At 32.2% G+C, this 26,665-nt stretch overlaps 3 protein-coding genes and 2 long non-coding RNA genes across 5 annotated transcripts; 4 read left to right on the top strand and 1 right to left on the bottom strand.

The window, feature by feature from the left end:
- Positions 1 to 1,049: 1,049 nt before the first annotated feature.
- On the top strand, positions 1,050 to 3,834 carry LOC123270816 (multiple epidermal growth factor-like domains protein 6). The gene is made up of 5 exons (XM_044736964.1): positions 1,050 to 1,092; positions 1,179 to 1,443; positions 1,506 to 1,892; positions 3,634 to 3,719; positions 3,790 to 3,834. The coding sequence occupies exons 2-5, from the start codon at positions 1,215 to 1,217 to the stop codon at positions 3,832 to 3,834; spliced, it is 747 nt and encodes a 248-aa protein (XP_044592899.1). The 5' UTR covers positions 1,050 to 1,092; positions 1,179 to 1,214.
- Positions 3,835 to 3,989: 155 nt separating this feature from the next.
- On the top strand, positions 3,990 to 8,777 carry LOC123270565. Its single transcript, XR_006510628.1, has 3 exons — positions 3,990 to 4,022; positions 4,086 to 4,334; positions 8,691 to 8,777. It is a non-coding gene; the product is annotated as an uncharacterized LOC123270565 (long non-coding RNA).
- Positions 8,778 to 8,868: 91 nt separating this feature from the next.
- Positions 8,869 to 15,542, top strand: LOC123270817 (fibrillin-1-like). The gene is made up of 17 exons (XM_044736965.1): positions 8,869 to 9,127; positions 9,190 to 9,579; positions 9,651 to 9,905; positions 9,963 to 10,220; positions 10,304 to 10,564; positions 10,620 to 10,871; positions 10,934 to 11,185; positions 11,254 to 11,505; positions 11,567 to 11,821; positions 11,892 to 12,143; positions 12,876 to 13,127; positions 13,643 to 13,894; positions 13,971 to 14,222; positions 14,299 to 14,550; positions 14,627 to 14,878; positions 14,955 to 15,206; positions 15,283 to 15,542. Exons 1-17 carry the CDS (start codon positions 8,899 to 8,901, stop codon positions 15,540 to 15,542), a joined length of 4,428 nt encoding a protein of 1,475 aa, XP_044592900.1. The 5' UTR covers positions 8,869 to 8,898.
- A 663-nt stretch (positions 15,543 to 16,205) lies between these two features.
- LOC123270818 lies at positions 16,206 to 18,035 on the top strand. Its single transcript, XM_044736966.1, has 3 exons — positions 16,206 to 16,232; positions 17,484 to 17,723; positions 17,799 to 18,035. The coding sequence occupies exons 1-3, from the start codon at positions 16,206 to 16,208 to the stop codon at positions 18,033 to 18,035; spliced, it is 504 nt and encodes a 167-aa protein (XP_044592901.1).
- Positions 18,036 to 26,254: 8,219 nt separating this feature from the next.
- LOC123271087 lies at positions 26,255 to 26,464 on the bottom strand. Its single transcript, XR_006510775.1, has 2 exons — positions 26,423 to 26,464; positions 26,255 to 26,315 (listed from the first exon to the last, which is right to left on the bottom strand). It is a non-coding gene; the product is annotated as an uncharacterized LOC123271087 (long non-coding RNA).
- Between the last annotated feature and the right edge of the window lie 201 nt (positions 26,465 to 26,665).

Genomic DNA, 26,665 nt, shown 5'->3' on the forward strand with positions numbered 1-26,665 from the left:
CTTCGAAATTCCTTGTTCGATCAATGAAAACTTAAAAGTTCTTCATGAGGCTTCAAAAACTGCGTTAAATGCCACCAACAACGAAAAAATCGGTTTATTCATCTAAAAGTTATTGTGGTTTAAAAATTCGAAAAATAGTGTTTTATTCAACTTCTAGCAGATTTTTGAGCTCGAAGAGCTCAAAATGATACGAAAATTATATTTTTGAGCTCAAAGAGTAATAAGTGTAGGTTTGTGCGCTTAAGTATGAAATGAGCGGGAAGTTTCAGGGATGGCCTTTAGGGTCAACCGTTTTCCTAATTTTTTTTTATGTTTTTGTACATTAAGAAAGAAGTCCTCAGCTAAATTTATAGCTTTTTATCTCATCCCATTCCGGAGTTGTACATTTTTGAATAAATTAACGAAAAAAATTAATGTTTCTGACAACAATTGACATAACCTAATTCAATACAAAAATTTTTAAGTATTTGATAAAAATGGTAAGAAATAAAAAAACAATACGATCAATGGAGTAAAATAAATAAAATGTAAGAATAATGTATCTTTAGACTACAATAATAAGCATACTTTACTATTAAATAATTATGAAGACTTTATTTAGTCAAATAAATAAAACGAATTAATTTTTACAAAAAAATTAGTTAGTTTATCGACAGAAAGCGACTGTTTGAATTATTTGAAATATTCGAATTATTCGAATATTTGATTCAAAATTCGAATCGAATAATTCGATTCGAATTCGAGGCGAATTATTCGTAAACTCGAATATTCGCACAACCCTAGAATTAGGTTATTTCAATTGTTGTCAGAAACATAAATTTTTTTCGTTAATTTATTCAAAAATCGACAACTCCAGAATGGAATGAGATAAAAGGCTAAAAAGTTAGCTGAGAACTTCTTTCTCAATGTATAAAAACATATTAAAAAATCATAAAAATCTAAGAGGGTCACCGTCGCAACGTCGTTGAATTGACATGAAATGACCCATATACTTTCTTATGAAAAGAAATACAGTTTGGAGAACTGTGCCAAGGTCATAATGAATGTACAGAGTTTGGCGATCGAGGCCTTGTTTGTGCTGTTTCTCTTAAGGTACCGTATAATACGTGATTTGCTTTTGGTAAAAATATATCCAGAAGATTGGCAATATATTAATTTCTAAATAATACAATTTTTAGGGTTATAAATCCAGAGAATGCAAATGCTCAGAAGGAATGCAATTCAACGTAGACAGTAGATCTTGTTTAGAAATTCCAAAGCCCGTAGAGAAAAGTTGCAGTAATTACCAATTTATGCGTGATGGACAATGCGTAGGTGGCCTTTATGCCTCGTGTAATACTACCAATGACTGCTCTGCTGAGAATACATACTGTGACATGAAATCAAGGACATGTTGGTGTCATCGAGGCTATTTACCTTATACTTTAGAAAAGTGTCAACTAGGTAAGCTTGCAGTACGTTATACAAATAAATTCATGAGTGTAGCTAATGGACAAACTTTCTAGGTATCGGAAAAGATTGCAACCAATCTAAAGAATGCAGCGTGAAAAATTCAGTATGCGATGGTTCCAAGTGTGCCTGTCCAAATAATCATTACCTGTCTGCTAACGAAAGGTCCTGCATTCCTCTTCCTGAAAAGGTGATGGGCTCTTGTCAGACGAAAAAAGGATGTCAACTGATACCAAACACGTATTGTTCTGTTGAAAGCGTTTGCCAATGTATGCCAGGTTTTTTGCTGATCAATGACAAATGTGTTTCTACCATCGGTGGATTATGCACTGAACATTCGGACTGCCCTGATTTGAATTCTGAGTGTATGGGTCAGGAGTGTCGCTGCAAGCAGCACTACTATCCATCTACTAATAAAACAGTTTGCCTACCTGTAGCTCTCGGTAAGTTTACTCGTCATTTTCAAGGGGAAAAAGTAACCATGTTTTCCAAGTATTTTTTCGTCTTATTTATAAATATATACGGTTAGTGACCAATTTTTATATTTTTATTTGTTATCAATTAATTTTGAACATATTTTTGATCTTGAATGAATTTTTATGTTTGAGACTAGCCGTGAACACCCGCTTCGCTGGGTTATTTTAAATAGTCATTTGTTAATATTTTAATTTTTTGAGATGTTTTAAAAGTTACTAAAACAATCCAGAATATTTTCGACCGATAAAAATGTTGACATACATTTTGAAGCTTTCTAGTTTACTCGGAGTTATTCTAGATCATTTTAGAATCTTCTAGATCATGCTCATTCGATTAGAATTTAAACGTAGATTTTAGAACTTCCCTAATTATTTTAGAACTTTCTAGATCATTCTAGAATTTTCTAGAACATTCTCAATCGATCAGAATCTAAACGTAGATTTTAGAACTTTCTATATCATTCTAGAATTTCCCAGATCATTCTAGACATTTGTGGATCATTCTGGAATTTTCTAGAATATTCTCATTCGATTAGAATTTAAACGTAGATTTTAGAACTTCCTATATTATTTTAGAACTTTTCAGATCATTCTAGAATTTTCTAGAACATTCTCATTCGATCAGAATCCAAACATAGATTTTTGAACTCCCTATATCATTCTAGAATTTCCCAGATAATTCTAGACATTTCTGGTTAATTCTAGAATTTTCGAGGACATTCTCATTCGATCAGAATCTAAACGTAGATTTTAGAACTTCCCAGATTATTTTAGAACTTTCTAGATCATTATAGAATTTTTTAGAACATTCTCATTCGATCAGAATCCAAACGTAAATTTTAGAACTTCCTTGATCATTCTAGAAGTTTCTAGAGCATCCTCATTCGATCAGAGTCTCAACGTAGATTTTAGAACTTCCCAGATTATTTTGGAATTTTCTAGGACATTCTCATTCGATCAGAATCTAAGCGTAGATTTTAGAACTCCTTATATCATTTTAGAATTTTCCAGATCATTCTAAAAATTTCTAGATCATTATGGAATTTTCTAGAACACTCTCATTTGATTAGAATTGAAACGTAGATTTTAGAACTTCCCATATTATTTTAGAACTTTCTACATCATTCTAGAATTTTCTAGAACATTCTCATTCGATCAGAATCTAAACGTAGATTTTAGAACTTCCCAGACCTTTCTAGAAATTTCTGGATCATTCTAGAATTTTCTAGAACAATTTCGATCGATCAGAACATTGATATACATACTAAAGCTTTTTAGATCATTCTAGAAATTTCTAGAACAATCCAGACCATTTCAGACCTATGAAAGTCTCAACTATTACCAAATACAAACACTATTCGTCTGCGATGCATCGTTTTATTATTACAAACGAATCCAAGTAACGTGCATATAATTAATACTATAGTGTTGATTAAAATTTTATCTAGTAGGTAATCTTTCGAGTAATTTGGTAAAATCGAACAAATTTGAAAAAATATTTTTAATACGTCAATGCTCTATGATATCTATTCATACGGAAGCATACTTCGAAATGCATTTTTATGTCTTTGGACTTTTTTCATATTAGAGTAACGAATAACAAAATTGTCATATTTTAAATTTCTCAACCGAAAATTTGAAATAATTTTCGGATAAAATACGGTTAAATTAAAGTAAATCTTATTACTTTTGGTATTTATTGAAGTAGTGGCAAATTCAATTGTAGAAATCGCAGCTAACTCATCACTACATCCAGAATTATCCATCAATCAATGCAGTGAATGGCGCCAATTGGTAAGTCTGATTAAATTCCATCTTACACATGACGTACATAAAACATTTCTTTTGCTTGCCTTAATTTAAGCGCGAACGTGCGAAGGCTATACTCTACTATGGCTTAAAAGATTAAATTAAAAATAAAGTAAATTTTCTCACAATTTATTCCTAAAAGGTGAACGTTTAAATTTATTGAACGCTTTTGTTTCTTATTAAAGTGTAATCCAAATCTTCCGCACCCCTGTTGTGACTCCAATTATAAATGCATCAATATTTTCCGAGATCAACTCACTGAGTACAAATATGTTTGCATAAAAGAAGGTAATTACAATAGAACCTGAAAGTCAATTAAATTTGTTATTAATATAAAAATTTTACCCAAAGCCAAACTGGGAGACAACTGTCACAACTGGTACGACTGTGAAGCTATAATTGACGCAAAATGTTCAGTAGATGGTACATGTGTTTGTAGAAAAACCTCTCGAGAGTGGAATAGCACGATTTGTTCATATCCTACTATCGGAAATCGATTGATCCCTGAGCTTGCTAAGAATTACCATTATGATCGATTACACGAAGCGTATCGAAGAAAGACCAAATATTATTCCCAATCTGGCCTCAACAGGGTATCAAGTAAAATAATTATTCGTAACAAATCCTAGTTACAAATAGGGACAAACCTTAAAAAAGTCTGGCTCAAAATTCTCAATCAAGTATCTGCATTGAGTTTAAAAAACTCTAGTCCAAAATTTTTCTGGCAGATTTGTGTTCGAAAATTATCCAAAAACGCTGCAGATACTTACACGAGACTTTTGGGTCAGACTAAAGTGAGAATATATCCAAGTATTTTACTCAGATATAACAATAACATATGGGTCATTCCATGTCAATTCAACGACGTTGTGACGGTGACCCTCTTAGATTTTTATGATTTTTAACTTCCCCGAGTCGAAATTTAGAGCCCATTTAGAACCTTCTAAAATCGGATCTATTTCTGACTTAGGGGCTCAAACTAGAGCCTGTTTCCATGTTTAAGTAGGTCCGGTTTTGGTCCCACAAGCGCTACAAATTTCCGTTTTCGGCGCTTTAGGGCTCAAAATCGGACCTGATGAAAATAAAAATTAGATCCGATTTTGAACCCCTGAGTCCTCTTTTATTATTATTTTTTTATTAATTAATTTTTATTTCCCTTAGTTGCCACGACTGGCCCATGCCTGGTTACCAGGACTGTGCCTTAGTCAATTTTCAAGTCTGCCTCATGCTATTCCATAAGAAATAATAAAAAAATTAATTTTTTAAGCATCATTTTTTTTTCTATTTGATTTTAAATGTAGAGGCTAACGCAAATTCAGACTGTTTGACTCTTATTTAAACCTAACTTTCGCTAATCATAGAAATAAAGTGAAAATCGCATCCGCCCTATCCGAGATTTGAACCCGAGCCGCGCGCTTGCTAGACCGATACCTAACCCCTACACTATACGACCTATGAGCTGCTACGCATCTCATCATTCTTATAAGCTAAATCTATATAATGATGAAGTGTGACGGTTTAATAATTTATGTTATTTAATATTGTGTTTTGATGAAAATTAACTATTTTTTACACATGGTTATTAATTAAAAACAATGCAAAAGTCAAGTCCTTATATTACTCTAGAATTTGTACACCATTCTGTGGATTTTCAATATTTTATTATAAATTTTAATATTTAAAATTATCAATATTAAAAATTTAACTGTAAATTATTAAATTTTAAATTTTTTAAAGACCATATCAATTTTGACGATATGTAATTGTTTTGGTTGAATAATAAATTTTAAATTTTAGCATTTGCTAACAAATATTCGTTAAACAATAAATTTTTACAATAATTTTAAAAAAATTCATTGTGTTGAATCAAGACGAAAAATTCTTGAATCAAATAAAATTCACTTAAACCAATATAAATTTCTTAGTTGAAGAATTTTTCTCTTCAGATCAAGAAGAAAAATTTTTTTAGTTAATAAATTTAATTTTTTAATTATTGATGGAAATTTTAATTAAATAATTGATAGAAAAATCAATTATTAATAAATGTAATTTTCGTGTGATTTTGTGTTCTCCCAGCTCAAAAATCTGATAGAAGTGTAATAAAACACTATTTTTTGAATTTTTAAACTGCAATAACTTTTGAATGAATGAACGGATTTCTACACGGTTGGCGGCATTCGACGCAGTTTTTGAAGCCTCACAAAGAATCTTTCAGTTTAAATTGATCAAACTAGGAATTTCTAAGTAATTCCGAAAAAATACTTTTTTTGGTTTTTTTTCGACAACAATAACTAACTAACGAATCAACTGATTTTGACCGGGCTGGCTGCGATCAACGTGGTTTTTTGATTAAGAGCTGATAAGTTTTTAGAATCGATCGGTAAATCCGTTTAAAAGTTATTCCAACAGAACCACATTTGAAAAATTTTTTTTTTTAATTTTTTTGAGATTTCTCACTTTTCTCAATTTTTTAATTTCGATAGACACAAAAAAAATTTATACCATAAACTCAGTAAAAGGCCAAAAAAAGTAAGACAAGTTGAAAAACTCATATGATAATATTTTCTGAAGGTGGCCCATTTTGCCCCACATTTTCAATTTTTTATTTTCAATAAACAGAACAAATTAATGTCAAATACTTGGCAAAAGACTAAAAAAAACGTAAAATCAGAGAAAAACATTAAGGATTTCACATTTTTGTCTTAATAGGTCCATTTTGCCCCCTCCCCCTTCTCTTACTTAATGATTAATTAACATTAGATTTTCCATTGAATGGCCAAGGCTAAGTTATTCAGTCTTGACCCAAGCCTAGCACACCATTAAATAGCCAGAGCTAGATGAGCCAGTCTTGGTTCAAGTCTGGTTCACCAAAAGAACGGCTGAGACTGAGTTGTTCAGTCTTGGCCCCATCGTTCAACTCTGGGGACTCCTACATAGAAAAAAAGGTTCACTTGAGCCAAGAAAATATTTTTCTTCCTAATTATTTTCTAAGCGAAAAAAAAAATTATTTTTTAACACTAGAAATTTCACTTATTCCAACAAAATTCATTGTCTTGCTTTAAGAAATACGTATCTTGATCCAAGAAAATTTATTTAAGTCAAGAAAATCTTGTTATTTTAAGAAAATTTGGCCTCTTGCTCCAAAAATTTTAGTTCTTGATAGAAGTAAATTTTTCTAGTCTTGAGAAAATTTCTCTCTTACTCCAAAAATGAAATATAAAGATAGAAGTAATTTTTCATTTACATTTTTATTGATTAACATGTCAAATGGGAAGATCAAATAATATTTCATCATTTGTTTCCATTTAATATGTATAATTGCACGCTAAAATAATATAAAATGGGTATCAAATATTCAAGAGAAAAATTTTCTGAAGGTGAGAAAATTTTTTTCTCAGCTGAAGTAAGTGGCGCTGCTTCCCTAAAGTATCTAAAAATCTTGATCAAATACAAAAACTTATTGCAACAAGTATTTATGATAATTTGAATTAAGAACAAATGACTTCCACCAAGAATAAAATTTCAAGAAAAATTTTTACTTCGGCCAACACAACTTCGGCTTTCCTTCAGGCACCCGAAAATTTTCTTGAGCCAAGAATTTTGTTCTTCAGTCAAGAAATTTTTCTTTCTGTGTACATGGGTTAATTCATATTATTTTACTTTTTTATTTTTAATTTTCAATTTTTTATGTCATGAATAATTTAATTGTAGTTAATAAAAATTTATGAAGAGGCTAATATTGACGGACTTGAGGGTTCAAAATCGGACCTCTCGGTGAATGTTCGGATCTGTGGGTTCAAAATCAAAGCTATGGGACTACAGGGCTCTCAGTCGGATCTATTTCGGACTAAAGGGTTCTATATAGGCTCTAAATTTCGACTCGGGGATCCCGCTAAAAAAATTGAAAATTTTCAAAAATCGGGAAGTTATTGGTTTCACCCCGTTTTTCGAAAATCGAGTTTTCAACGGATGTTGACGTTTTGAGGTTCTAGGAAGCCTTCCCGAATATTTCCGCGATGATGTCCGTACGTCTGTATATATGTATGTGTATATGTATGTGTATGTGTATGTGTGTGTGTGTGTGTGTGTGTGTGTGTGTGTGTGTGTGTGTGTGTGTGCGGTCGTATGTAAACCTCTCATAACTTTTGAACGTCTTGACCGATTTCATCGCGGTTGGCACCATTCGAAAGGGTTTGACTAAACTTAGATTTTGAGCCCAATTTGGTTCGATTCTAACCAGTAGATTTTGAGAAATCTCAAAAAAACTGCAAAAAAAAATTTTTTGAAATGTGGTTTTTTTGGAATAACTTTTATACGGCTTGACCGATCAATTCTAAAAACTAATTAGCTCTTAATATTAAAAAAACACGTCGATTGCCGCTAGCCCGGTCATAATCAGTTAATTTGTTCGTGAGTTATCGTTAACGAAAAAAATCGAAAAAATCGTTTTTTGGGAACTACTTTGAAATTCCTTGTTCGATCAATTAAAACTTAAAAGTTCTTCATGAGGCTTTAAAAACTGCGTCAAATGCTACCAACAACGAAAAAATCGGTTCATTTATTCAAAAGTTATTGCGGTTTAAAAATTCGAAAAATAGTGTTTTATTCAACTTCTAGCAGATTTTTGAGATATTCGAATTATTCGAGTTATTCGAACTATTCGAATTATTCGAATATTCGATTCGAAATTCGAGGTGAATTATTCGTAAACTCGAATATTCGCACACCCCTAGAATTAGGTTATTTCAATTGTTGTCAGAAACATAAATTTTTTTCGTTAATTTATTCAAAAATCGACAACTCCAGAATGGAATGAGATAAAAGGCTAAAAAGTTAGCTGAGAACTTCTTTCTCAATGTATAAAAACATATTAAAAAATCATAAAAATCTAAGAGGGTCACCGTCGCAACGTCGTTGAATTGACATGAAATGACCCATATACTTTCTTATGAAAAGAAATACAGTTTGGAGAACTGTGCAAAGGTCATAATCAATGTACAGAGTTTGGCGATCGAGGCCTCGTTTGTGCTGTTTCTCTTAAGGTACCGTATAATACGTGATTTGCTTTTGGTAAAAATATATCCAGAAGATTGGCAATATATTAATTTCTAAATAATACAATTTTTAGGGTTATATATCCAGAGAATGCAAATGCTCAGAAGGAATGCAATTCAACGTAGACAGTAGATCTTGTTTAGAAATTTCAAAGTCCGTAGAGAAAAGTTGCAGTAATTACCAATTTATGCGTGATGGACAATGCGTAGGTGGCCTTTATGCCTCGTGTAATACTACCAATGACTGCTCTGCTGAGAATACATACTGTGACATGAAATCAAGGACATGTTGGTGTCATCGAGGCTATTTACCTTATACTTTAGAAAAGTGTCAACTAGGTAAGCTTGCAGTACGTTATACAAATAAATTCATGAGTGTAGCTAATGGACAAACTTTCTAGGTATCGGAAAAGATTGCAACCAATCTAAAGAATGCAGCGTGAAAAATTCAGTATGCGATGGTTCCAAGTGTGCCTGTCCAAATAATCATTACCTGTCTGCTAACGAAAGGTCCTGCATTCCTCTTCCTGAAAAGGTGATGGGCTCTTGTCAGACGAAAAAAGGATGTCAACTGATACCAAACACGTATTGTTCTGTTGAAAGCGTTTGCCAATGTATGCCAGGTTTTTTGCAGATCAATGACAAATGTGTTTCTACCATCGGTGGATTATGCACTGAACATTCGGACTGCCCTGATTTGAATTCTGAGTGTATGGGTCATGAGTGTCGATGCAAGCAGCACTACTATCCATCATTTACTAATAAAACAGTTTGCCTACCTGTAGCTCTCGGTAAGTTTACTCGTCATTTTCTTACCAACAGCTCAATAATGAAACACTTATTGGTTGATTTTTTTGATTAGTTGCAGGAGGTCACTGCGAATCTGATGAAGGCTGCGTGATGAACCACACTATTTGCGAAGAAAACAAGTGTGTCTGCAAATCAGGCTACCGCAATTACAATGGCGAATGTCATGACCCGAAACAATACTGCGTTATGTCTATAAGGGACTGCTCACCCCGGATTAAGGACTCAGTTTGCAGGAATCATAAATGCATTTGTAACACGCACCACTACTTGACGTCCAATGGCAAGGCATGCTTGAGAAACGCAAGAAGTAAGTTAAACTTGGAAAAATCCACTTATTGCATTCTAATTGGTTGAAATATTATAGATTTGAAAGACAGATGTGATAACGACAATGGCTGTCAAGAGTTACCGTACTCAATTTGTCGTAAGAAGAAATGTGTCTGCGATGACAAACACGTTACAATAAATAAACAGTGTAAGGCAATTCTGGAGGTAAAATGTAAAAATGATGGCGATTGTGGTGTCGATCACAGTATTTGTGATCGTAATCAGAATGTTTGTAAATGCAAACAAAACTACTATGCAAAGCCTGACAATAAACAATGCTTCAAGTTTTCTGAAAGTAAGAATATCTTATTCTTTATCATGGCTAATGTTTACCACAAGAAACTGTGTATGAAAATTAATTCTATATTTTTTTTTCAGACGTAAACGAAAACTGCAAAAGTGATACTGACTGTAGTGTCATCAAGAATACAGAGTGTTCTAAGAATCATAAATGCGAATGTAAGCCAGGCTTTTTTAACTCAGGTAATCAGTGTCAGCGACTTATTGATACTGACTGTAGTGACGACTCCAATTGTATGATCGGTAACTCAACATGCAACCCACAGGTTAGAACCTGTCAATGTAATGATGGTTATTACTCATCCAGAAATGGAACAGAGTGTAATCCTTTTGCTAAAGGTAAGTTTTGCCTTCATTGTATTAGTAACAAAATTTTAAACAGATAATATTACAGATCCTAAAGATTGGTGTGAAGATAACAGAGGCTGCTTTAAAGTTCAGTATTCCGAGTGTTTATTAAGTAAATGTACGTGCATCAAAAACTACGTCCTCGTGGGTGGAAAATGTAAAGCTTTGGTTGGAGAAATTTGTGTTAATGAATTTGATTGTGGAGTCAGTAACTCCAAGTGTGAGTCCCATATTTGTAAATGCAAGGCTGATTATTACTCATCGATAGACAAAAGTCAATGCTACCCTCTTGCTAAAGGTATGTAGGTTGAGTGAATAGGTGAGATTTATATAAAAAAGTAACTTACAATGTGATTACAGAATCGGAAGATTTCTGTGAAGACAACAGAGGATGCCGTAATGTCATGCACTCGAGTTGCTCAAATAATAATACTTGTAAGTGTAATGACAACTACCAATTAAAAGGAAAGGAATGTTTGGGTTTAGCTAACGCAGAATGTTTGGAAGCCGATGAGTGCCTGATGAGTAATTCGACATGTACATCAAGGACTTGTCAGTGTCGAAAAGGCTACTATTTAGCAGACAAGATAACTTGCTATAAATACGCAGAAGGTATCTTATCTTTTCATATTCTCAGTGTTAATATTCATAGGTTAATTAGCAATTGTGGTTTATTTCAGAATTATATGATCACTGCGAAGACGAGCATGGCTGCTGTTCTATTGATAACGCTGAATGCACGTCCAATAAATGTGTTTGTAAGTCTGATTTCTTCGAGGAAAATAAACAGTGCAAGCGATTAATCGGAACAGAATGTCTATTGAACTCTGACTGTACGATTGAGAATTCGACTTGTAAAGGATGTTCTTGTGAATGCGCTAACGGCTTCTATCACTCGTTAAACAGAAAACAGTGCTTAGCATTGGCTACAAGTAAGGTTAAGAGTAATGACGTTTGATAACATGAAATAAAATAATGTTATAATTGTTCTAGATCTGGGTAGTACTTGCGAAGATAATAGAGGGTGTCAGAGACTTAAATACACGGAATGTTCTAGCAATAAAACGTGCAATTGCAAGTCCAATTTCATTAAAGTCAATGAAAAATGTAGAAGTATCTACGGAGAAGAGTGTGACAGTGAGTTAGATTGTGCAACAAAAGGGTCAAAATGTGAATCAAGAACGTGCGAATGTAAGAGTGGTGATTATCTATCAGCAGACAAAAGTCAATGCTACATAAAAGCAACAGGTATGTAAATAATTAAGATAATAATGAAAATATTAAAACGTTGACATACAATAAAGCCATATCATTGCAGAGCTAAATAAATTTTGTGGAGACAATCGAGGATGCCGCAGCATCAAATACTCAAGATGTTCTAGCAAGAACACTTGTGAATGCAAAGATGATTATCAGCAAAAAGGACATCTCTGCTTGGGAAAAATTGATGCTGACTGTTCAAATTCTACAGAATGCGGAGCAAAGGATGCTATTTGTTCTGCTGACAATACTTGCCAGTGTCCTTTAAACTACTACTTTGAGAACGGAAACTGTCATAAATATGCGGCGAGTAAGTAATTTTAAAATCCGATGATTATTTTAGATTAATTTATTCGAAACTTGATTACATTTGAAACTCGATATAGAACTTGAAGACGAATGTGACTCAACGAAAGCATGTAATCACCTTCCATATGCTCAATGCGGTGGCAGTGGTAAGTGTGAATGTCGGGACAACTATGATAACTCAACTGGAATGTGTCGGGGTTTAATCAACGCAATCTGTGACGATTCAATGGATTGCGCAGCGAAGGATGCTATTTGTTCTACTGACAAAACTTGCCAGTGTCCTTCAAACTACTACTTTGAGAACGACAACTGTCACAAACATGCAGTCAGTGAGTAATTTTGATATCCGATAATGATTTTCAAGTAGTTGATTCAAAATTTGATCACATTTGAAACTCGATATAGAACTTGAAGACGAATGTTATTCAATGGAAGCATGTGACCACCTTCCATATGCGCAATGTGGTAGCAGCGGTAAGTGTGAATGTAGGGACAACTATGATAACTCAACTGGAGTGTGTCGGGGTTCGATCAACGCAATATGTGACAATTCAACGGATTGCGCCGCGAAGGATGCTATTTGTTCTACTGACAAAACTTGCCAGTGTCCTTCAAACTACTACTTTGAGAACGACAACTGTCACAAACATGCAGTCAGTGAGTAATTTTGATATCCGATAATGATTTTCAAGTAGTTGATTCAAAATTTGATTACATTTAACACTTAACATAGAACTCGAAGAGGAATGTTATTCAATGGAAGCATGTGACCACCTTCCATATGCGCAATGTGGTAGCAGCGGTAAGTGTGAATGTCGGGACAACTATGATAACTCAACTGGAGTGTGTCGGGGCTTAATCAACGCAATCTGTGAAAATTCAACGGATTGCGCCGCGAAGGATGCTATTTGTTCTACTGACAAAAATTGCCAGTGTCCTTCAAACTACTACTTGAAGAACGACAACTGTCACAAACATGCAGCCAGTGAGTAATTTTAAAATCTGATGATTATTTTAGATTAGTTAATTCTAATCTTGATTATATTTGAAACTTGATATAGAACTCGAAGAGGAATGTTACTCAATGGAAGCATGTGACCACCTTCCATATGCGCAATGTGGTAACAGCGGTAAGTGTGAATGTCGGGACAACTATGATAACTCAACTGGAGTGTGTCGAAGAGAATGTTATTCAATGGAAGCATGTGACCACCTTCCATATGCGCAATGTGGTAGCAGCAGTAAGTGTGAATGTCGGGACAACTATGATAACTCAACTTCGGAGTGTCGGGGCTTAATCAACGCAATCTGTGAAAATTCAACGGATTGCGCCGCGAAGGATGCTATTTGTTCTACTGACAAAAATTGCCAGTGTCCTTCAAACTACTACTTGAAGAACGACAACTGTCACAAACATGCAGCCAGTGAGTAATTTTAAAATCTGATGATTATTTTAGATTAGTTAATTCTAATCTTGATTATATTTGAAACTTGATATAGAACTCGAAGAGGAATGTTACTCAATGGAAGCATGTGACCACCTTCCATATGCGCAATGTGGTAGCAGCGGTAAGTGTGAATGTCGGGACAACTATGATAACTCAACTGGAGTGTGTCGGGGCTTAATCAACGCAATCTGTGAAAATTCAACGGATTGCGCCGCGAAGGATGCTATTTGTTCTACTGACAAAAATTGCCAGTGTCCTTCAAACTACTACTTGAAGAACGACAACTGTCACAAACATGCAGCCAGTGAGTAATTTTAAAATCTGATGATTATTTTAGATTAGTTAATTCTAATCTTGATTATATTTGAAACTTGATATAGAACTCGAAGAGGAATGTTACTCAATGGAAGCATGTGACCACCTTCCATATGCGCAATGTGGTAGCAGCGGTAAGTGTGAATGTCGGGACAACTATGATAACTCAACTGGAGTGTGTCGGGGCTTAATCAACGCAATCTGTGAAAATTCAACGGATTGCGCCGTGAAGGATGCTATTTGTTCTACTGACAAAACTTGCCAGTGTCATATAAACTACTACGCTGAGAACAACAACTGTCGCAAATATACAGCCAGTGAGTAATTTTGGTATCCAATAATGATTTTCAAGTAGTTGATTCGAACTTTGATTACATTTAACACTTAACATAGAACTTGAAGAGGATTGTGACTCAACGAGAGCATGTGACCAGCTCCCTTATGCTCAATGCAGTAGCAGTGGTAAGTGTGAATGTCGGGACAACTATGATAACTCAACTGGAGTGTGTCGGGGCCTAATCAACGCAATCTGTGAAAATTCAACGGATTGCGCCGCGAAGGATGCTATTTGTTCTACTGACAAAACTTGCCAGTGTCCTTCAAACTACTACTTTGAGAACGACAACTGTCACAAACATGCAGTCAGTGAGTAATTTTGATATCCGATAATGATTTTCAAGTAGTTGATTCAAAATTTGATTACATTTAACACTTAACATAGAACTCGAAGAGGAATGTTATTCAATGGAAGCATGTGACCACCTTCCATATGCGCAATGTGGTAGCAGCGGTAAGTGTGAATGTCGGGACAACTATGATAACTCAACTGGAGTGTGTCGGGGCTTAATCAACGCAATCTGTGAAAATTCAACGGATTGCGCCGCGAAGGATGCTATTTGTTCTACTGAAAAAACTTGCCAGTGTCCTTCAAACTACTACTTTGAGAACGACAACTGTCACAAATATGCAGCCAGTGAGTAATTCTGGTATCAGATAATGATTTTCAAGTAGTTGATTCGAAATTTGATTACATTTAACACTTGACATAGAACTTGAAGAGGATTGTGACTCAGCGAAAGCATGTGACCACCTCCCTTATGCTCAATGCAGTAGCAGTGGTAAGTGTGAATGTTGGGACAACTATGATAACTCAACTGGAGTGTGTCGGGGCTTAATCAACGCAATCTGTGAAAATTCAACGGATTGCGCCGCGAAGGGTGCTATTTGTTCTACTGAAAAAACTTGCCAGTGTCCTTCAAACTACTACTTTGAGAACGACAACTGTCACAAATATGCAGTCAGTGAGTAATTCTGGTATCCGATAATGATTTTCAAGTAGTTGATATGAAATTTGATTACATTTTACACTTTACATAGAACTCGAAGAGGATTGTGACTCAACGAAAGCATGTGACCACCTCCCTTTTGCTCAATGCAGTAGCAGTGGTAAGTGTGAATGTTGGGACAACTATGATAACTCAACTGGAGTGTGTCGTGGTTTAATCAACGAAATCTGTGATAATTCAACGGATTGCGTTGTGGAGAGAGCTATGGATTCAACTGAAAAAACTTGCCAGTGTCCTATAAACTACTACGCTGAGAACAACACCTGTCTCAAATATGCAACCAGTGAGTAATTCTGGTATCCAATAATGATTTTCAAGTAGTTGATTTGAAATTTGATTACATTTAACACTTAACATAGAACTTGAAGAGGATTGTGACTCAACGGAAGCATGTGACTTCCTCCCTTATGCTCAATGCAGTAGCAGTGGTAAGTGTGAATGTTGGGACAACTATGATAACTCAACTGGAGTGTGTCGTGGTTTAATCAACGCACTCTGTGACAGTTCATCGGATTGCGCTGCGGAGAATGCCATTTGTTCTGATTTGCAAACTTGCCAGTGTCCTTCAGATTACTATCATGCGAACGGAAACTGCCATGTCTACGTTAACAGTGAGTGTTAAAGACTCAAGTTTAATTTGAACAAACATTGCTCTTAGTTCAACTTATCTTCAATTCCAACCATCGTTCTCTTCTAGAACCCAATGTACCAGCCTATTCTGCTACAGCCTGTAATCGGTTGGCAAATTCATTTTTTGACATCGATCAATGCAAATGTTTAGAAGGATACTATCTTGATGCTGACAACTGTTACCAGATCCCATTACGTAAGTCTAAAATTTAAATTTTCTTTATTGCTAATGCATTTCTTATCACTGCAATTATTCTTTAGAATCGGAGATTCCAGTTGACACTTCTAAAGCCTGTGAATACTTGACAAATACTTACTTTGCCGATGGAAAGTGTTACACATACGCTGAACGTAAGCATTTTATTTATTACTTTATGAATGGGTTCATCTTATCGTAATAAACTGTACTTCTTCTAGGTTTGCACGACTCTTGTCATGCTTCATCCGGATGTAAACCTAAATTTTCTGAGTGCATTGAAGGAGAATGTCAATGTGGATCAAAATATATCGGATACAATAATGTATGTTACAGTCTTTTGACCGCTGAGTGTTCTAACCCATCCGATTGTCTGTCAACCGCTTACTCATGCGTATCAGGCACTTGTCAAAACGTTGAACATAACGAGGGAGAAAAAATGTTATCTTCAAAACCTGGATGTTCGTATTTTCATGATTTAATTTATGTTTTCAAAGTCAATTACGTTCGCTAATTCTACTGAGAAGTCTAAATTTGATTAGGATTCTTTTTAACTTCCCGTATGTGTGTATGTGTGTGTGTGTGTATGTGTGTGTGTGTGTGTGTGTGTGTGTGTGTGTGTGTGTGTGTGTGTGTGTGTGTGTGTGTGTGTGTGTGTGTGTGTGTGTGTGTGTGTGTATGTGTGGCCATATGTAAACCTCTCATACTTTTGAATAGTCTCAATAAGTAAATTTAGTCTCAATACTTTATGTATGGAATGTGACCGATTTCATCGTGGTTGGTGTCATTCGAAAGGGCTTGACCAAACTTAGATTTTGAATACAATTTGGACTGATTCAAACCAGTATATTTTGAGAAGTCTCAAAAAAACTACAAAAAAAAAATTTTTTCAAATGTGGTTTTTTTTGGAATAACTTTCAAACGGCTTTACCGATCGATTGCAAAAACTAATCAGCTCTTAAAATCAAAAAATCACGTCGATTGCCGCCAGCCCAGTCGAAATCGGTTGATTCGTTCGTGAGTTATCGTTGTCGAAAAAAAACCGAAAAAATTTTTTTTCGGAATTACTTTAAAATTCCTACTTCGATCAATTAAAACTTGAAGATTCTCTATGACGCCTGAAAAACTGCTTCGAATGCCATCAACTGCGTGAAAATCGGTTTATTCATTCAAAAGTTATTGTGGTTTGAAAATTTAAGAAATAGTGTTTTATTAAACTTTTACCAGATTTTTGAGCTCGGAAAGCTCAAAATGACACGAAAATTATATTTTTTAGCTCGAAGAGCTCAAAAACGTAGTAAGCGCAATTTTGAGCTCTTAAGTATAAAATTAGCGGGAAGTTGCAGGGATGGCCTTTAGGGTCAACCGTTTTTCTAATTTTTTTAAATGAATTTGCTTCTTTCTAGTACACCTTTAACCGATTTGTATTTCCTATAGCGTCAGTATCCTGGATCAATTACAAATCTGAAGCACAACTTGGTGACGGAATTTTAGCTGGAATAGATGATGGTTTACCAGTATACGTCTGTCGTGGAGCTCACGAAGGTTTAGTAATCCCAGGAACAATAATAAAAATCAATGCAACTAACCTCGTCCAATGCCATATGGCATATTTCAATCAAGTAATAGTTTCGTCGGAGTTCGAAGTAAGTATTGTATGATCTAAAAAGTCATCTAATTTATTTTTTTACGTTTTTTTCATAAACTAATTTTTTTCATAGATGGTGATCGGTTCGAACTTGGAATGGATAAATTCATCGTACACACTTGACAAAGCCGTTTATGGAGGTGCTACTGCAGACAATAAACCATATCTTATTTGTCGCACTATGAAAGATAATGATCCTAATAGGACTAGCGTTGGAAAACTCGAACCTCCACTATACAATACTTGTATCGTGGCTTATGGTGATGTGGTATCTGATCACGACGATTTCAATATCTTAGTCCACGCTTAATGATAATGGATAGTCTATGGAAAATTGAATGCAATTTATAACATTTAGAATAATAATATACATTACTAAAGTACAGTTTTACTCAATTAAATTTGTACTTAAATTAAATTGTAACAGATAACAAAATTTCGCTCTATAAATTATAGCTAAATAAAAAGTACTTAATTATAAAAAATGTGTTATTTATTTGTACTCCAACTGTCAGTATTTTGAACCATAGTCAGCAAAATATATTTATCAATATATTGATGACAGTAGAGCTTGGGTGTGTTGGGAGTTTTATAGTCGTAATACGACAATTTTTCCTTAAAAAACTCTAATAAAATCACCAAAAACAAGTCAAAAAAACCTTAGGTCCATCGCAACCGTTTGAGTTATGAGCCCTTTGTCTCATGACTTTACCAATCACCGAGGACCCTTCAATCCAACCAAGCCCTTGTTCATAGAAGCACTAGCATCCCATCCACTATCCAGTCATGCACCCTTCCAAGCACTTATTCTGGCAAAAATCCCCGTGCAAGTGCCTCTAATTTGGAACAGTACCTAACCCTCGTTCTCCTATCCGTTGAAGAGAAAGTATTCCCAACTCTTCCCACTACAGCTGAAACATTACAGCGACACATTGGATTAGGGGATCTTCCTTGGTAAGTACAAACAAGCTCCCTTGATCTATGACTATGCAAGCTATATGTACTACATAGATGGAATCGGAATATTTTATGCTGGAATAAAATATTTCTACTCAACTTTTTGCGCCAACAAAGACAACCTCATGACCTGATGAGTCACGTTGAGTTAAACTGCATCATGACTCGGCCAATCCGGCTCCTGATATATATATTGCTGTGTTTTGAGGTTAGGGGACACACTACTTACACTTTAGGGTGTTGGGGTGTCATTTATTTATAGCAGTTTATGTTTTATTAGATAAGATACTCGTTGGGGCTACTGTACTGTTTCTACTCGGAAAATAACTTTTCAGACTCAATAACGGTTCATGGTTTATTTAATGGATTTCTCAGATTTATGGAGTCCTTTGATGCTCTCGATCTTCATCAATATCACCAGTATCAATATCAATAGATGCTGTCGATTATTTAGGGGATGTATCACGCCCATAAGATCTAGATTAGATGTGAGAAAGCTGTTAGTCAAGATTGTGATCAATTTTTGGTTAAATTGGTCTCATATCGTACTGAGATTTCCCGTATTTTAATTTATTGAGAAGGAGATCCAAGTACCCTTCTAGTGTAAAGAATGTCTATAAAAAATAATACGTAGAAATACTTTTGTTATCTTAGATTAATTTTTAAATTAATTAATAACATTTGTTGAGGAAATTTCCGATAAATTTACTCATTAAATAATTATTAACATTTAATTGACTAATAAAACAATATAGCACTCTGAATTACCGGTATACACTTGACAACACAAAAAGAGTGTTCCTAACCTTAAAATTTATTTATGTTTACTGTCTAACTGAAATGACTTCGATGTTCTAGCATTTAAAAAACCTTGGTTACTTATGCGCATGGGTAACTAAGCAAGCGGTGTTGCCAAGTCAAATACAAGACTTTAAACAACGCAAGTTCCCGAGTCGAAATTTAAGTCGTAGATTCAACGTTTTAAACGTTCAAATCGTAAATTCGACGTATTGAACGTTGAAAACGTAAGTTCAACGTATTGGACGTTGAAATCGTAATTTGAACGTATTTGAACGTATTAAACGTAAAAAATATAGATTCAACTGTTTTAAAAAAAATATATGATCCAATTATATTTTTTTTAACACAGTTGAATCTATATTTTTTACGTTCAATACGTTCAAATTACGATTTCAACGTCCAATACGTTGAACTTACGTTTTCAACGTTCAATACGTCGAATTTACGATTTGAACGTTTAAAACGTTGAATCTACGACTTAAATTTCGACTCGGGTTCCCAGTGATTTTTCATAAAATATATCAAATATCCCCGTAATACCTTCGGAAAGCTACTTTTTTTATTATTTTAATCTTTAGCTTATTATTTTTTCAATCAAATTCAATGAAAATAAAATTTTTTTTAAATTGTTAATTGCATTAAATTCTTAACCAAATACACGGTTGGTGAAATCTCCATTTTACATGTAAAAATTACAATTTTCAAACCTAATTATTTGATTAAACCCCGAAAACCTACTGTTATAATTTTTAACTTCCCGCTAAGAAAATCGGGAAGTTATTGTTTTCACCCCGTTTTGCAAAAATCGAGTTTTCATCAGATCTCGACGTTTTGAGGTCATAGGAAGCTTCCCTCACCACCCCCGCGATGTTGTCACTATGTGCGTGTGTGTGTGTGTGTGTGCGTGTGTGACTATGTGACTCGCTTATAACTTTTGAACGACTAAATCGATCGGAATCTACTAAACGACATTCTAAAGAGTTCCCTCAAACTTAAATTTCCTGTGAATTTGAACTGATTCGGACCGATAAATTTTGAGAAATTTTAAAAAATCTCAAAAAAAATGAGAAAAAAATTTTTTTTGAAAGTGGTTTTTTTAGAATAACTTTTAAACGGCTTTATCGATCAACTTCAAAAACTAATCCGCTTTTAAGCTTGAAAAACCACGCCGATCGTCGCTAATCCGGTCAAAATCGGTTGATTCGTTCGAGAGATATCGTGAACGAAAAAAAAATCGAAAAAAGTGTTTTTTTGACATAACTTCGTCATTTCTTCTCAGATCGTTGTCGATGATAAAAAATAATTTTTAGAGCTTAAAAAATCGCGTCGATCGCCACCAAGAACGTAGAAATCGGTTGATTGGTTCGAGAGATATCCTCGATAAAATATTTGAAAACAAGTGTTTTTTTAACATAACTCCGACATTTTTTGGAATAACTTTTAAACGGATGCATTGATCAATTTCAAAAACTAATCAGCTATTAGCATAATAAAATTACGTCGATCGCCGTCAAGCCGGTCCAAATTGGTCAATTCGTTCAAGAGATATCATGAACGAAAGAAAACCGAAAAAAGTGTTTTTTTGGAATTACTTCAAATTTTCTAGTTTTATCAATTCAAACTTGAAGATTCTTCATGAAAATGTTGATTCATTCAAAAGTTAGTGCGGTTTGAAAATTAAAAAAATATTGTTCTATGAAACGTCTATCAGACTTTTGAGCTCAAAGAGCTCAAAAGCATAGAAAAGCTATCTTTTTAAGCTCGAAGAGCTTAAAATAACACATAAATTGTATTTTTCAGCTAGGAGAGCTCAAAAACATCATTAGTGCAGTTTTATGCACCTAGGTATGGAATTAGCGGGAAGTTACACGGATGGCCTTCAGGGTTCACCGTTTTTCTAATTTTTTTATTAATTATTTACGTAGATTGAATTTACAAATTTTAAGGAAATTTTAAAAATTTGACTACTTTGCGTGAATCTTCTTAAAGCTATAATCTAGTTTTTTATTTAATTTTTCTTTACCTTAATTAATTTTTTAAAAAATAATTATTGTCGAATAATAATTATAATATTATAATAATTATAATTATTGCGTCGTATAATAATAATTATTATAATTATTATCGTACAATAATTATTATAATTATTGTCGTATAATATTAAAATAATAATTTTTTTAATAAATTAAAAATTTTTAAGGATTCAATTTTTCCCAAAATTCTTTCCACATTAAAATCTCACAATTGATCATCACAAAATTACGATGTAAATCATGTATTATGATAATTTCATCTGCATCCTTATATTTATACTCATTATTACCTTAAAAATACTTGAAATCTTTTACGACCGCACCTCTGCATACAATTTACAAAATTCCAGCATCCATTAAAAAGTCGTTAGTATCAAAGTACTTAAATCGTGATTTAATACTGTCATTTTTAGACAATTACTCACGCATCCCGTTATGTACATACATATACGCTCAACAGAATAATTTACAATTGAAGAGTATTGGCAATTGCACTTAAATAGAAAGTACACTTCTAAAACTTTCAAAAGTCATAAACTGTTTAAAAAATTAAAAAAAGTGCAATATATTGACCACTTTCGTTTAATTATAATTATAATAAAGATATATGTTTGCAAACTTTTCATCTTCGAATTACATTTCTATGGTAATTCGTTGCGATTAGGGGATGCGGGTTGATTTTGTGTGGCGAATCGGTTGAGGGAGTTTATTAAACGCAAGGGGTGATTGGCGTTTTTTTTGTGTAAAGGGTCTTAAAATTATAAAATAGGGTGAGCTTGAAAAAATGCTTGTTATAAATATTTCAAATATAAATATTTTATGTTTGTATATTTTTCATTACAATTTCAAAAATTAATCACTTTAAATAAAGTCATTCAATCTCCGGTTTGAGGCGTGCAATTTTAAAACCGGGTTAATTTGCATAAAATTAAAATTTTCCTTTACAATCTTTAAAAGATTATCAATAGACCTAGCACTAGATGAAATTTATCGATAAGACTAAGTGCTTAAATACCAATTACAAAATAATCTAAAATTTGTAGCTACTAGAATTGAATTTGCGCGCGCAAGCGCGCACTTGACTATAGAGTTTGTATATATTTTCATGCTTATGATATATTTGACCAATCATGTTACGAATAGTTTACAAAAATTATTTTTCATCTTAATTTTATTATAAGATTATTATGATTATAAGATCAATTTATCATCATCATCTATTCAATTACTAATATTTCTGAAAATATTCAATTTTTTAAATTTTAAATTTTTAATATCCTCAAGACTACTATTATTGTTGATGCGTTCCCAATGTTGTATATGAGATAATGCAATATCTTTAAATAATAAATTAAATACAATTCAATTATAAGATTATAATATATATTTGCCCAATCATGTTACACGGAAAAAAGTGAACTGTAATATTCACTCGGATTTCGGTTAATTTTTATAGTTTCAAACAGTAAAGCGGACATCGGGATGCCAAAAATATAAATATTACAGAACTTAATGTAGAAAGTATAAAAGCCACAATTTCTAATTTAATATCCAAAATAAGTGATTAGTAGCTGTCACTATAGTAAATAACGACTGTTTCATCTTAAAAAATTACAGTTTCAAACAGTAAAAATTGCCATTTCAATATATAGTCGATATTATGAGGAGAAGGGGAACTCAGATGAAAGAGAAGGGGCTCTCATTCTGGGAGAATTTAACATTTCAAACAGTAAAAATTATACTTTTAAAATATACATTTTACCAGTCCAAGCAAGTCAATAATTACAGTTTGATTTTTAGCGTTGCGTTTAAAATTTACCATTTTACTTTGTAAATATTGACGTTGCTTGTATTAGAAATTTACTAACTTTATTTTATACTTTTTACATATCATTGCGATCATTTTTTAGGTACCAAATGATAAATATCAAAGTCTGAATTCTTAATTATTATACTTTAAAATTTTAGACATTTACATAGCGAATATTACTGTTTGAAATAGTATTTTCTTCCATGTAAATAGTAAATTGTAACGTTTAAATGGTAAATATTATAAAGTGAATAGTAAAATCACGATTTTACTGTTTGAAATGGTAATTTTTAGCAGTTGATCATTACTTATTATAAATCGACTGTTATTTATTACAGTTTACTTTTTTCCGTGTAAAAATAGTTCACTGATAGAAGGATTTATTTTGTATTAAAAAATATTTGTTAATAGTTAACAAATCATTTATTAGAGACCATTTTTAGTATCAAACAAATATTTCTTAGTATTTAAAATGATTTGTTTGTATTTAATAAATCAGATATTCATTTATTAAATATTAATAAATCTTCTTAAATACTAAGAAATATTTTTTAAGGACTAAAAGTGGTCTCTAATAAATGATTTGTTAAATATTAACAAATATTTTAACTATAAACAAATCCTTCTATCAGTGTTTGCAACACATATTTTCTATCTTAATTTTATTATAGGATGCGCTAAATGTTAATTAAGATTGTCTTTTGCATATATACACTGATAGAAGGATTTGTTTATATTTAATAAACATTATTAACTGTTAATAAATGATTTTTTAACATCATAGGATTTAATAAATGTTTATTAACAGTTAATAAATTATTTATTAAATACAATTTATTAAATGTTAATAAATATTTGTTAACAGTTAACAAATATTTATTAACAGTTAATAAGTGATTATTAATTACAGTTTATTAACTGTTAATAAATATTTATTAATGGTTAATGAATATTTGTTAACTGTTAACAAATATTTATTTAAAATAAAAAGCAAAAATAGCAATTTTCTTTTGACACTTTTTATAACCCTACAGCTAGAATACGTGATAATAATTAAATTAACGTTTTTAATATTTAAAAATATAAAAGATAATTATTCCCTGTGATAGAATTTGCTATTTTACAATAAACGTTATTATAATGTAATATAATTAATCCAAATAATTTATAAAGATGATTTTTGTTTATAAGCAATCTTTATATCATATGATATTGCAAGCGAAACAAATTCACTCAACAAAATATTTATTAACTGTTAATAAATATTTGTTAACTATTAATAAATACTTATTAACTATTAATAAATGTACTTTCCTCCTAAATAAATATTTATTGAATGTTAAAAAATATTTATTAAAATTTAATAAATTAAATAATTGTCTTCAAATAAATTAAATTATTAATAGTTAATAAATCCTTCTATCAGTGTACTCGGGTTTGTGTAGTATCTATGGACACACTTTATTATTCTTCTTACTTTTCCCCTTTATCAGTTAAGATAAATAATAGTTTAAAAAAACTAAAAACACGCTTTTTATAGAAAACCAAACTAAAAAATAGAAAATAAATTTAAATTAAGAATAGTGTTAAAAATTTCAATAAATATAAATTAATAATAGTGTAAATAAAAAAAATGTATTTTATTTTAAAAAAAGCGTGAGGTGCATGGTGTCAATAGTTATAAATATTTTATTGACAGATATGAGTAGAGTGATTATCATTTTGATAATATCTTAAAAAGCACCCCACGCTTTTTTTAAAATAAAATACATTTTTTTTATTTCCACTATTATTAATTTATATTTATTGAAATTTTTAACACTATTCTTAATTTAAATTTATTTTCTATTTTTTAGTTTGGTTTTCTATAAAAAGCGTGTTTTAGTTTTTAAACTATTATTTATTTTTTACTTTTTAGTTTGGTTTATTTATAAAAGCGTGATTTTTTAGTTTTTTTAAACTATTATTTGTTGATTATCAAAAATATTCAGACGCGCAAATTACCCACGGAGAGTTACATACTGACATACTGACATACTGACATACAAGTGAAGCTAATAAAAAAAATAATTATTTATAAATATTATAAATACGGGGAATCAGAGTTCGATTTCGGAGAGCGAGCCTGAGAAACGGCTACCAGAACCAAGGAAGGCCGCAGGCGCGCAGATTACCCACGGAGAGTTACATACTGACATACTGACAAACTGACATACAAGTGAAGCTAATATAAAGCGTGTAAAAATTATACAAGAAGCTACCTATCGATACGCAGCAGAATTCACTGTATTATCTAATATCGCCCGAGGAAAACTACTTTGTTCGTAACGAAAGATTCTTTCCCAACTCCCTTAAAATTTGCTTTGATATGGCTCTTTACCGTAAGATGGACGGTGGCGTTGTTTGCTCGGTGGGTCTTATATACGTGACTGAATAAAGTAGTCAGTACTTGTCTCGGATAGCTTAACTGGTAGAGCCCTTGGCGCGTAACCGAGAGATCTGGGTTCGATTCCCAGTCTGGGCTGTCTGATAATTTTTTCAATTACGGAAAAATTCCCACTGAGTAGGTCCCCCTTTCCCCTATCCGTTCTTTCCCAACTCCCTTAAAAAAAAATTTGCTTTGATATGGCTATTTAACGATCAGTTAAATTAATTTTGTTTCTGTTCTTCTTGTAAGATTATTAAATTACTTTTGAATATTTGAAATATTTTTTGACTTAATACAACTAATCATATGATTATTACATGTTTAAATTGATATTATTGTTATTTTATAAATTAAAAATTACATTTTGGTTTAGATTGATTAAATTATACTAAAGTAATAAATTTACTGTCCGAAAAATGTTATTAACATTAAAAATATTTATTTTATCAATCTTTAATAAATAATTATTTAATGATTAATAATAGTACAAACATTTCTTCCGATAATTGGATTTGGTACACACTCATAAGGCTCACAACAACCTTTTCCATAGTTATAACACTAAAAAAAATAATATTATATTAAATAAAAGAATAAAATGTTTTATTTTCAAGAAATTATTATTATTATCATCTTTAAAAAATAATTAATAATTATTTAGTACTTACTACTTCACATTCTTCCATACAAGGCGATATATTTGTATTTTGGATAAATGAAGCACATTTTTTAAAAATATCTTCTTCATGAGATTTTTTAATTAATATCATGACAATTATTAAAAAAAAAATTTTATAAAAAATAATTTTACGGCAAGACATTTTTAAGAATTAAATATATTTATTTTAATATTTAAAATAAAGTATTTTTTTTATTTTAATTTTTTATTGAAAAAATTTTTTATTAAAAAA

Source organism: Cotesia glomerata, linkage group LG8 (genome assembly GCF_020080835.1).
Source record: "Cotesia glomerata isolate CgM1 linkage group LG8, MPM_Cglom_v2.3, whole genome shotgun sequence".
In the NCBI taxonomy this organism is placed as follows: domain Eukaryota; kingdom Metazoa; phylum Arthropoda; class Insecta; order Hymenoptera; family Braconidae; genus Cotesia; species Cotesia glomerata.